The 12,645-nt window shown below is 31.7% G+C and overlaps 1 protein-coding gene across 2 annotated transcripts in view; it reads right to left on the reverse strand.

Moving 5' to 3' along the window:
- ptpn6 (protein tyrosine phosphatase non-receptor type 6) overlaps positions 1-12,645 on the reverse strand; it is a 36,968-nt gene that overhangs the window by 4,226 nt on the left and 20,097 nt on the right. For both annotated transcript variants that reach the window (NM_199960.1, XM_009292428.2), the window contains 7 exon segments: positions 2,480-2,547; positions 3,941-4,095; positions 5,482-5,616; positions 8,117-8,263; positions 8,377-8,456; positions 9,842-9,938; positions 12,249-12,380. In NM_199960.1, coding sequence (NP_956254.1) covers positions 2,480-2,547; positions 3,941-4,095; positions 5,482-5,616; positions 8,117-8,263; positions 8,377-8,456; positions 9,842-9,938; positions 12,249-12,380 — 814 coding nt within the window.

Genomic DNA, 12,645 nt, shown 5'->3' on the forward strand with positions numbered 1-12,645 from the left:
TACAGCCAAGCTGAGCTGTGATCAGATTATCGTTCTTCATCTGCTGATCTGAAATGAGTTGGCAATATGCATTAATGGTTTAAATTAATGTGAGCATTGTAAACCCCTAACTAAGCTTGTATTCACACATGACAGATTGGGTTTGAATACTTTTTATGGATTAGTAGGCTTTGAGATTTTCATATTGTGGTTTGATTTGTCAAAACACTGTAACTGCTTCAGGACAATGGCTCAGTGTTTAGCACTGTTGCCTCAAAGCAAGAAGGTCACTGGTTTGATTCCCGGCTGGACCAGGTGTCCTTTCTGTGTGGGTGATCCGTTTTCCCCCACATTCCCAAGACATGCAGTATAGGTGAGAATTGAAGAAACCTAATTGACAATGGTGTATGTGTGTGTGTGCGTGCGTGCGTGCGTGAACTCGGGGTTCACGACTTAGTGTACTCTTAGTGATGGGTTGTGGCTGGAAGGGCTGCATAAAACCTACACTAGTAATTGTAATTGGGGGTTCATTCAACTGTGGTGACCTCTGATAAATCAGGGACTAATGCCTCATTCACACTGGCAGCAACTTTGTAGCTGCCTGTCACTCCGGGTGACGACCTGCTTCAAACACAGGTCTGTGTAAGTGTATAGCCTGTAGTACGAATACAACCGGCCACTGAGCGAGCTGAGAGAGGATCAGGTGAGCTCTACTAGTGCTCCTATTGGCTGTCGCTCAAGAAAGTCACTCTTCATTTGCATAATGTTGAAGGATTCTCAACCTTGTGGCGTCGTTCGACACTTCCACCTGGTCACCAACGGTTGCTGTCGCTCACGTAGACGGAGGTCACTGGAAGTTGCTTGCTCTCCATTCAAATGAAAGGTCGCTTGTTGCTTTGCCACTGCGAGTCGCTCGTAGTGTGAATGAGGCTTAAGCCAAACGACAGTGAGTCAGACTAAGTCTGTCACATATTGTTAGGTTTATCATGAAATATCAACTTACAATTCAGTTTCTTTTTCCTTGAACCATATAATTTTCTCACAGAATACTTGGAATATACAAAATGTGTCACATGAGACCATTCTGTGAAATTTGCGTGTTTTTGTTTTTTAAAGTTTGCTGCTGGTAGCTGTTTATTATACTCGTGTATGAGTGAGAGCAGGGGTTTAAAATGATCATTTTTAAGTCATCCGTTTGTGGTCCGAACAAGAAAGCACCACACAAGAGTGGATGAACAATGGGTAAACTAAGTCCACATATTGAATTAGCCCTGTTTGAATGCTCTGACCCTGTGTTAGCATGGTCACATAATCAGCAAATGTCTATTATGTTTGGGATGGTGGTGGCTAAAAGGGTAATCTTGATAGATTGGAAGTCCACTTTACCACCTACGTTTCATAAAAGGCTGACTGAAATGGTTGCTGCTCTTAAGCTTGAAAAAATTTGTTTTGCTAGGGCAGATGCTTCAAAAAAAGTTAGAAAAAAAAATCAGGGGCCTCTTCCTTGCATATCTTTTTAAAAGTTAAAAGTAGGGCAATTTTACTCTTACTTTTCCACTCCAATTTCAGTGTTTTTAGTTTGACCAAGTAAAATGTAATGGTGTATATTATTTATTCTATATGATGCATGTTTTTAAAATTATTATAATTTTTTATTAATTTATAAAATGTTTTTTATTTTATTATTTATTTTTGTATTTTCTTTCTTTTTTGTTACCATTTTTATAAAAAGTATTATAGATTGTATACATATTTTTGTTCTGTCTTATAAAAACTTTTATAAATAAAATACACACAAAAATAGAAATTGTTACTAAGGTTTTTTTTGCCCTTTTTTTATTTTTTAATTATTTATATACTTCGAATTTAATTATGTATATACTTCGATCATACACTTAATACACACATACACTTCGTTGAACATGTACACAAACACATCACCTATAATAATATAAAACTGCAGGGTAACTTTTGCTTATATACAATAACTGTTAAAAGCTATTAGTAGTATTAATAGTTTAATTAATTGGCCACTAATAAAGTTATGGCAACTAATAACTTTTGTGATTTTGATTGTAATACAACAATGTGCACCTTTTGTGAAGCTGCTTTAAAAAGAATAACTATTGTGAAAAGCGCTATACAAATACATTTGAAGTGAATTGAATACCGTAACTACTCTATAACGGCAGGTTCTTTATATACTGCCCACTCGATACACAACTCTTAATCTTTTCTGATTTTGACTGTAATGTAATGATGTGCACTTTTTGTGAAGCTGCTTTGGAATGATGGTCATTGTGAAAAGCGCTATACAAGTAATCTTGAATTGAATGGAATTAAGTGTTTCTCAGAATGGCTACTATTTAGCTTTAGCTGGGGATTGACCCTGTAACCTTCCAGATACCAGCCTGTTGACTTTCACAACCTCCCTCACACAAAACCACTTTTACACAGTAAAAAAAGGTTTAAAAAAAAAAAAAAAAACCTATAAACTCACCTTTAGCATCAATGGAGTCTATCAGCATGTCAATCACCACAATGGTTCCAGTTCGTCCAATACCAGCACTGCCAAAACAGAATCATTTCCTTAAATAACAATTATGATTTGGTTCTTTGTGTCTGCTGAAATACCCTCATTACGTTAATGCATGATTAAGATTATCCTACAAATCTAGATTTCTGCCTTATGAGCATTACTCTGACATAATCACGTTCAACTGTTTAGTAAAAACATGCATTTTCTGGAAAGCTGCTTTGAAACAACATGCATTATGAACAGAAAAAAAAAAAAACATGATCTTTTCAAGCTGCTAGAGTTCATAAGACCCTAAATGTTCCACAGCACATGTTCATACTAAACAATAAACAAGCAATTAATTGAAAAGTTGGAGTGGGAAGTGAGGGGTCATGAAAAGTTCAAGCATGTACTCTGATTACAACATGCCGAGTGGTGTAACTGCTGCTTAAACCTTCCTGCTCAAGATTTGCAGCATGTATTATTCGCTCACAGGATCTGCTTACAGTGTTAAGAAAATTGTTAAGATAAGGTGCTACAGGCAAAAATGAAGCGGTCCATTTTCAGATTTTGGGCCAATAGAAAGAAAACATCCAAAATAGTGCTTTATCAGTTCGTATCTATAGATTACAGATTACAATAAATATTTTAAAGGCACTTTTTCCTCCTATGCGCAGTCATAAATCTCCACTTACGCTACATAATACGGTACATTTGGTTTTATTCATATCTATATTGTGAAGTTTGTTTTTTTATTGGCCATGGACTTGCACATTGATCAAATCTAGGTTTAAATGAAACCAAAAAAGTTATAGCCAGACTCGTTCTTTCTTAAAATGTCATAATGTGGAACACAAAGAACAGAACTTTTCATTTATATATAAATATTACATAGATATAATACATTTGTAATCCTACAAGGGGGCTATGGTCATGCATAACTTGACTGTTTGTATACAAAATATTATTATACAATTTTTTTCCCGGCTGTTTGTGTTCACAATTATTTTTAAATTATAAACAGATAAAAAGACACTGAAAATCCCCTCTGTTTATATTATTTTTGAATGTAAAAGTTCACAAGATTTCTGTGGTCAAAAATGTAGGCAAATGAGTGCATATTTAATTAAAAAATGCATCCTTTGAGTACAAAAAAAAAACATTTTTTGGGAAATTATTTTCGAAAACAAAAAAGTCAATTGAATGGAAAAGTATGGCTGTAAACGTTAGTATATACAGTGCTAAACATTAGTATTTAGTATTCATCTGCAGTATCTTATATGAAAATAAAAAAATGAATTCAATTGAATAAATTTCATTTCATGTCTATGACTAAAAAGGTCAGTTGTGGATATATCAGATATATATTTCATGGACATTTCAATGGTTTCACTGTGTTGTGCTCATGAAGCCCCCCTGTGGAAGATGCAGTTATTAAAGTACCTGCAGTGAATGACTATGGGTGCAGATGAACGCAGTTCTTCCTGTTTCCTGTTGACCTGGTCCAGAAAGCTCAACACTCCACCAGGCTCCTGCGGAACTCCATGATCCGGCCAGCTCAGATATTGGAAGTGCCAAATTTTTCGGGGGGCCTCATTCTGCAATCAGAAAAATAAAGAGTCTACATGAAGAAATTGAATTATTATACAGTATATATATACATATACATACATATACAAATATATATATAATTGAAGTCAGAATTATTAACACCCCTTTGATTTTTTTTTCTTTTTTACATATTTCCCAAATTATGTTTACCAGAGCAAGGAAATTTTCACAATATGTCTGATAATATTTTTTCTTCTGGAGAAAGTCTTGTGTTATTTTGGCTAGAATAAAAGAAATTTTTCATTTTTTAAAAACCATTTTAAGGTCAAAATTATCAGCCACTTTAAGCTAACTTTTTTTTTGGAAGTCTATAGAACAAACCATCGTTATACAATAACTTGCCTAATTACCCTAACCAGCTTAGTTAACCTAATTAACCTAGTTAAACCTTTAAATGTCACTTTAAGCTGTATAGAAGTGTCTTGAAAAATATCTTGTCAAATAATATTTACTGTCATCATGGCAAAGATAAATCAATTATTAGAAATGAGTTATTAAAACTATTAGGTTGAGAAATGTATAAATCAATTATTAGAAATTAGTTATTAAAACTATTAGGTTGAGAAATGTATATAATGTATATACATATGTATATATATATATACACATACATACATACATACATACATACATACATACATACATACATGTGATTTTTCAACTTTTTTTATCTGTAACAAATTTGCAACACAGGGTTTAAAAAAACTATTTTTTTCACATTGTAATTTTGGGGTATTGTGTGTAGAATTTTGAGGAAATAAATTAATTCAATCCATTTTGGAATAAGACTGTAACAAAGAAATGTGGAAAAAGTGAAGCGCTATGAATAATTCCCAGATGCACTGTATATCATGACATTTTTGTTCTAGATATTTAAAGCATTAGACTTTAATTTGCTAAAAAACACAAAGGAATTAAGCTACAATTATAAGTAAATTGAACATAAAACAAGTTGTCCCCCAAAACAAACTCAAGAATTGTTGTTCCAGCTCATTTATGTAAGTAGCTTGAACAAGCAATGTTTTTTGAGTGCATATATTATTTATATACATTTTTGTTTTAGTTTTTGTTGGCAGCAAACTTAAAATAATGTTCTTTTTTTAATCTCAGTTAACAAATGTTTATTTTAATCAACATACAGTAGATGATTTTATTTCATGATTTTTGTTTTGTTAATAACAGAAAATTCACTTTTTCGCTGTTTTCTTGATGCTTTTTTTCCACTGGAATCAAGATGGCAGTATGAAATGCAGTGGAAAAGAATGACAAACAGACCGAATATCTGGGGCACAGGTGTGAGCAAAAAATGTGCTGTGTGCTCTTATGTGAATGTTTGCAAAGACGCATTGAAAAAAAAAAAACTCATTCCTTACCCGATGCGGAGCACTGAGCTCCACCACCCTCACTTTATAATCAGCAGCATCCATTTCAGACAATAACTTCACCACATATCTGCCTACTTCCTTCGACTCTCCCTCAGTAGTCGGCCAGTATGGCACACACTTATTCTGCAGAGGAAAAATACAACCGCATATTTGATGTCAGCAGCTTTTCTACTTATTTAACAGGGAAGTTTCTGAAAAGAAGGTGCTCGTCACATGTTCCATGTAGTAATTACATGCAACTAAATCTAAATCTAACCCTCATCCTAATTATATAGTAGGTGTATGTAATTATTTAATATTACTAGATAACTCAGTGAATAATTACACTGTGACAAGGACAACTTCAAATAAAGTGTAACACAAAAAATGTTACTGAATTAAAACGCATAATTGCATGTAATTTTTAATACACACACACCCAAACACACACACACAAACATAAAAAAAACATTTGTACTCAAACCCATACATAATGAATTGAGCAAATGCAGTAACTTTCACACATACACACATTTTGTCAGGATTATCCTTCCCATGTATTGTGTTCCATGTTATTTGGTTATGTCAGGTGATTCCTTTGTTCTGTTTTCTTGCCGTTTTTTAATGTTTATTAGGCCCCGTTTACACTAGTGCGTTTTAGTTTTAAAACGGCGTTTTAGAATGAAAACGATCCGCGTCCACACTCGCGTTTTACCCAGCGTTTCTGAACTGCTCTCCGTCCACACCAAAACGCTGAAAACGCACATCACGTGACCACACTCACACTCTCGGGCAAGCGCTGCAGCCCATATACCCAGATGAGAGCTCTGCTAGTCGGACTTCTCATCAAGCATCTCCCGCTGGATCTAATATCACTATATTTATTATACGGGATATTTCATTTATCTTGTTGTCTTTATCTAACGACATATTCCCTGACTTTGGGCATTGGAATCTATTACTTGTTCTCAGGTAACGTGTTTTGGCTGAGAGCAAAGATAAGTTAATGATTAATGTAAGCACGTACATTCTGTATATTGACTGATCGCTTGCCTTTATTTCCTATAATGTATAAACTTATTGTATGTTATACTTTTATAATGGCCATTATCGATTATTAAAACAGATATTCAGCAAAAGAGAGGGTGTGTTTCGTATTTTCACTGAAATTGAAAGGAGGCAGTTGTTATCGGCTCCGTTTTGTTATAAATATCCACACAGTGAAGATGACGCTCATATATGCAGCACGACACCTCAACATTTCTGCTGTCTAAGTTGCTAATATTAAAATGAAAATAGGCAGTTCCTTAAATCATGTTTACATTTTATTGTTGAGAAAGTGAAACAACGAAGCCAGTGTGATGTGAATGAAGCTATAAAGTGCACTGTTCCCTTTGAAGATTTACCCGTGACCTCAGTATAGTATGTTTACCATATCAAACTGAGAAGAAGAGACTGCAGCCTTGATCAAATTTGCGAAGTCTGAACTTACACGGAGAGAAAGCAGGACTGAACTGTGCGTGTTAGGCTACTTAATATTCAGGAAAAGCCCCAATCAGAGAGGCGAACGTCTGCAGCCCCGCCTCCGTTTTCAGATGTCTCCGTTTTCCATCATCCACACTGAGACGGAGCAGCAGCGTTTCAGAATGAAAACGGCCTCTCCAGCGTTTTCGAAACGCTCCGTTTTCGGCACTCGAGAACTCCGGCGTAGTGTGGACAGTTGGCGTAAACGTAGCAAAACTTATGCGTTTTCAAACTAAAACGCATTCGTGTAAACGGGGCCTTAGTTCCACTTGTGTCTCTCCCCTTGTTTGTAATCAGTTTAATCAGGTCATGTATTTATACCCCTGAGTTTTTTTAGTTGTTGCCTGTTATTGTATTGTCTACATCCCAGTCATTCCTATTGCTAGGTGTAATGCCGCAGTCACACTAGACTAGAGTTTGAGCTTGCGAAATTCTGACGTATGGTGCTGCGAAAAAGGGGGTGAGCGATTGGTCCATATTTAAAATTTCTGTCCAGAGAGGTCATGTTTTGATCCTCGATTAGTCTCACGCAGTCAAGTGATGTGATTTCGCAGGTCAGAGTTTACCAAGCTTGAACTTTGCAACGCAGCAAACTGTAAAACTTGTCACAGGAGTTTGCGTTTCCGGTTTGATGCATTCGTGTGCGTATGAAGTCTATAGGGAGAAAAGTGCAATGTGACCGCAGCTTAAGTGTTTGTTAATAAAACTTCTGATAGCAAATGATCAACTAGAAGTCAAATTATTATTTATTGTTCCTAAAACTTGGATAGGCTACAAGACTTTTGTCAGATAGTGTATTGCAGATCCGCACATTGCAATATTAATGCTGAAACAATATACTATGCAGCCCTAACATATAAACATGTCAAATATACATACTCTTTTCCATATAATTAATGTCTGAAAAAACATAGCATGTGGAGCTATTATCATTTTTCTGCAAATAAGAGCTCTAAGTGCCAACGTTCTTAGTCAAAGCACACTATCATTTAGAAAACACAAATATGAACTTTCTACTCACTCAATTGTACTCGAATCCAGAAATGCAACAGTAAGAGTGAAGTGTTTTCTGTATAGTACATTTGTCAAATCAATTCTGAAATTATGAACAACTACTAACCCGTCCTTTCTCAACTTCTCTAGTTGTCATGACGATTACTCGTGAATCTTCTTGCCACATCATTTGCCAGAAGTCATCTACAGTTGTTGCGAGGCAACCTTGACAAGCAATGTAAGTCTTCTGGGGGTTCGTAACCATTAGTTTGTTCTGTTGGCATGCAGAAACAGAGAGACGAAGGGAAAAAGAGAATGATTCAACGACACATTCAAGCTGAAAATTGGAGAAATGCGCAATGATTATGATTTATCTGATGGACATACTATAACATAGTTGGCATTGATGTAGTCAGAGCCCACAACATTGGGATCTGCGTTCTCTAGGATAACCCGAGTTTCATCAACTGAAAAAAAAAAAGAAGAAAATAGTTATATTTAAAAAATTAAAGCCTGTCTAATACTCATTTTTGCTTGCATTGCCCTTTATATATATATATATATTTTTTTTTTATATATATATATATATATAATTTTTATCCTCGGCATAACAATTTTTTCTGCTATCTTTGTATTTTTAAAAGTGTAAAGTTTCAAGTTTCAAAGGTGCTATATAAAAATAAAGTATTATGATTATTATTATCATTATATTTAGAAATGTATAATATCAATAATAATAATATATATACACAAACATTTTAAATGTAATTTAAATTTATGTGCATCATAACATATTTTTTAACATATCAAACTGCTAAATGATACATGCATATAATGATATTCTCACACTTGTAATTGCATTACATCATGGCCACAGGCCTTTTTAACCACATTGAAGCCGATTGATTCAATATATAAACAAGATATTAAAATTATGGACTTAAAGCCAATGCAATGGCATCATTGTGAGGTTTTATGTAAACATAACGTTCTTAGTTCTGATAGTTTTATTAAATTTAAATATCTTAAATTGTTCCAATGGTGTTTTTAGATCTAATCAGTAGGCATCAAACCTCTCACAGAGACACAAGCAACAGCTAATAGCGACTATCTTATTCAAAAATGTAAGACCTCTTTTGGTCAGCCTGTTTTCTCTGTTAAGGGAATCAAATTGTGGAATGTTTTAGCTGTAAGCCTAAAGTTAGAAAGTAACAAAAATGTTTCTAGTAATGCACTTAAAATGTGGTTAATCAAAACACCAGCGTTTACACAAATAGTTTATTATTAGTTTGTTGATCATGCCGCCTTTGCTTTTGACTTATAGCAATTTAATGTAAAGAATTATAATACTTATATGTTTATAATGTGTTTTAATGTTTACAATAGTGTATGTGCATCTATTTTACTTTTATTTAGGTCAAGCCTCCCGTGGACAGGTGTTGAGAATGCTAAAACACTTAAACAAATGCATTTGGTTGTCCAGTGTAATTGTGATGTCCATGTCAATATAAATAAATTAATGAATTAATAAAAATTATGTAAATATATCTTAAAAACAGTAATAAAAAAAATATATATACTTCATGGTATAGAGCATTTTACCCCAAAACATATTATTTATTGTCATTTCATTTAGAGAAAAAATACACTACTTCAGTGTCACACATGTCTATTACTATAAAAATAACAATAAATATGAATAATTCCATTCAACCATCCCTAAACGTAACCCTTATCCTAACCTTAACCAAAATATTGAGAAAACGTATTTATGAAGTGTAAAAACAAACTGCAAACAAAAAAATCTGAACAAAAAAAATACAACAATGTGATGATAATATTCAATGCTCACAGGGAAGGATGTTCTTGTATCTGTTTTTGCTTTTGTTTTCTGGTCTCATTCCTTCATCTCTGCTCTTCGTCACCTTCGTTTCCAGCTTCTGCAACGCCTGCAAGTAGAACAACAGATTTATAGCTCAAAAATAGCCAAGAGAGTGAGAGAAATAAAGACAGAAAGTACACGTGACCACATCCTGTCGAGAGCTTGTTTAGAGTGGCTCTGAACGACCGTTTGGCTCCTGTGGTCTAACCTTACTACGACCAGAGATCAACTGTTCAGTACAAACAAACTAATTATAGAAACGGTTGATCGAATTAGTTTTGCCATCCTATACAGTATATAAAAAGAACTGTAGAGAAAATCCATTGAATGTCTTTGTCTTTAAGACTCAAATTAAGATGAATGTAGAACTGGTGGCAAAAAAAAAAAAAAACTGTAAAGCTTAGGTGATTCTGTCGAAAATGAAATGAAATTAAAATAAACTAAATTAAATTAAAATAATAAAAAAATAAATATAATATAATTACACAAACAAACACATAAATAAAATAATTACACAAACATAAATAAATAAATAAAAATTAAATTAAATAATTGCACAAACAAATAAATGAATAAAAACAAAATAACTACACAAATAAATAAATAAACTGAAATAATTACACAAAAAATAATAATGAATACACAAACACAATCAAATAAATGAATAAAATATAAAATAAAACAATTACATAAACAAGTTAATAAAACAATTACACAATCAAATAAATAAAATAATTACACAAACACAAATAAATAAATACAGAAACAAACAAATAAACATAATAATTACACAAACAAATAAAAATAAAATTACACAAAAATAAATAAATAAAATATAAAATAAAATAATTACATGAATAAATAAATAAAATAAAATAAAAACAGAAATACTTACACAAACAAATAAATAAAATAAAATATAAGATAAAATAATTACACAAACACATAAATAAACAACAAATAAACAAATAAATAAATAAAATATAAACTGAAATATTTTGAAAACAAACACATAAATAAACAAACAATAAATAAATAAAATAATTACACAAACAAATAAATAAATACATAAATAAATAAAATATAAAATAAAATATTTACACAAACAAATAGATGAATTCAAATACAATAAATATCTATTAAACAAATTCAAAGAAGTTTAGCTAATAAAATGCTTTGGCTGCTTCGGTAAAACAGAAACTGGGTTAAAGGCAAAAATGGATTATGCGCCGTGGAAAACAGAGCCTCTGAAGGAAGTGTGAAGACTATTAAAAACCTTTAAAGAACCAGAATAAAACTACATACTTGATTTGGTTTGATGATTTATTCTATTTGGATCAGTTTATTTCCTGGTTACAGTCATTGGTCCGGACTGAAATCTTCAAGAGTGTTTAATATTAACATTATTAATATATAACATTATGGAGAATGTATTTTCTATCCGCAATATAAATCTAACAATGATGTCTATTTGTTTAGCTCAAAATTATTATTATTATTATTTCTTATATTATTATTATTATTATTATTATTATTAATGTTATATTATAATTATTATTATATTGTTATATTAAAATAATAATTATTATTATATTAAAATTATTATTATTTTATATTGTATTATTAGTGTAATTGTTATTATTATTATATTTTTATAATTGTGATATAATTTTTATATTATTATTATTATATTATTAATATTATGATTATTGTATCTTATATTAGTATTAATTTTAATATTATTATTATTACTATATTATTTTCATTAAATTATTATATCATTATTATTATAATTATATTATTATTATATCATTGTTATATTATTATTACTACTATCATCATTTTTATTATTATTATTTTTTATATTAGTATTAATTATAATATTATTGTTATATTATTATTTTATATTATTATTATTATATCACTGTTATATTGTTATTATTATTATTATTATTATTATTATTATTATTATTATTATTATTATTATTATTATTATTATTATTATTATTATTATTATAAGTGGTCCAGACAGTTAAGTGTATTTTATTATAACTGACTCTCTTTAAATTCACAATTAAGTATTAAAGGTGTAATTAAGATGAACTTTCCATAAAAGAAAACTTTCCAAAATGTGTGATGAAAAAAAGAAAATAAAGGAATAAAGCTTGTGTTGTTTCTTTTTTCCAAAGACTTAAACTCTCATAATTAATTTTTTATAGACAAGTAAAAAATCATCTATTTGTTTCTCACACACTAGCTTGAACATCATAAACCCGTCCCTTTTCTGAATGAACGAGCAAACCAAATGCATCTAAATGAAGAAGGTGTGCTTCATCTATACAGCAGGTGGAGAATGACCTTTTAACATGTCACTCACATCAAACTCTTCCCAGAAGCCGGCTTTAATCTTTTTATCGGCCCCGTCCATCTTCTCTCTCTCTGAGGTCTGGTCGAGCTGATTTACTCTGCTCTGAATATCAGCGGCGTTCAGCCTCGTCGAGTAATAGGGCTGCGGAAAACAAAGAGGACATCCACACAAAGACAGACAGACAGAAAGGTTGAAGATTAATCACATTTCCCACACTTCTTTGTTTGTCACACTTTAAAGAAGATAACTTCACGCTTCAGTCTTTTAATGTCAGCAGAACTGATGCTCCTGAGTCAAAGTCAGCATTTACACACTATATACAGTTATAAATATGATCTAAAACTATTTGTAACATATATTACAACATTTTGGGTTTTAAAATAAAGAGTTAATTTGCAGAAATTGA

This window comes from Danio rerio, chromosome 16, assembly GCF_049306965.1.
Source record: "Danio rerio strain Tuebingen ecotype United States chromosome 16, GRCz12tu, whole genome shotgun sequence".
Classification (NCBI taxonomy): Eukaryota; Metazoa; Chordata; class Actinopteri; order Cypriniformes; family Danionidae; genus Danio; species Danio rerio.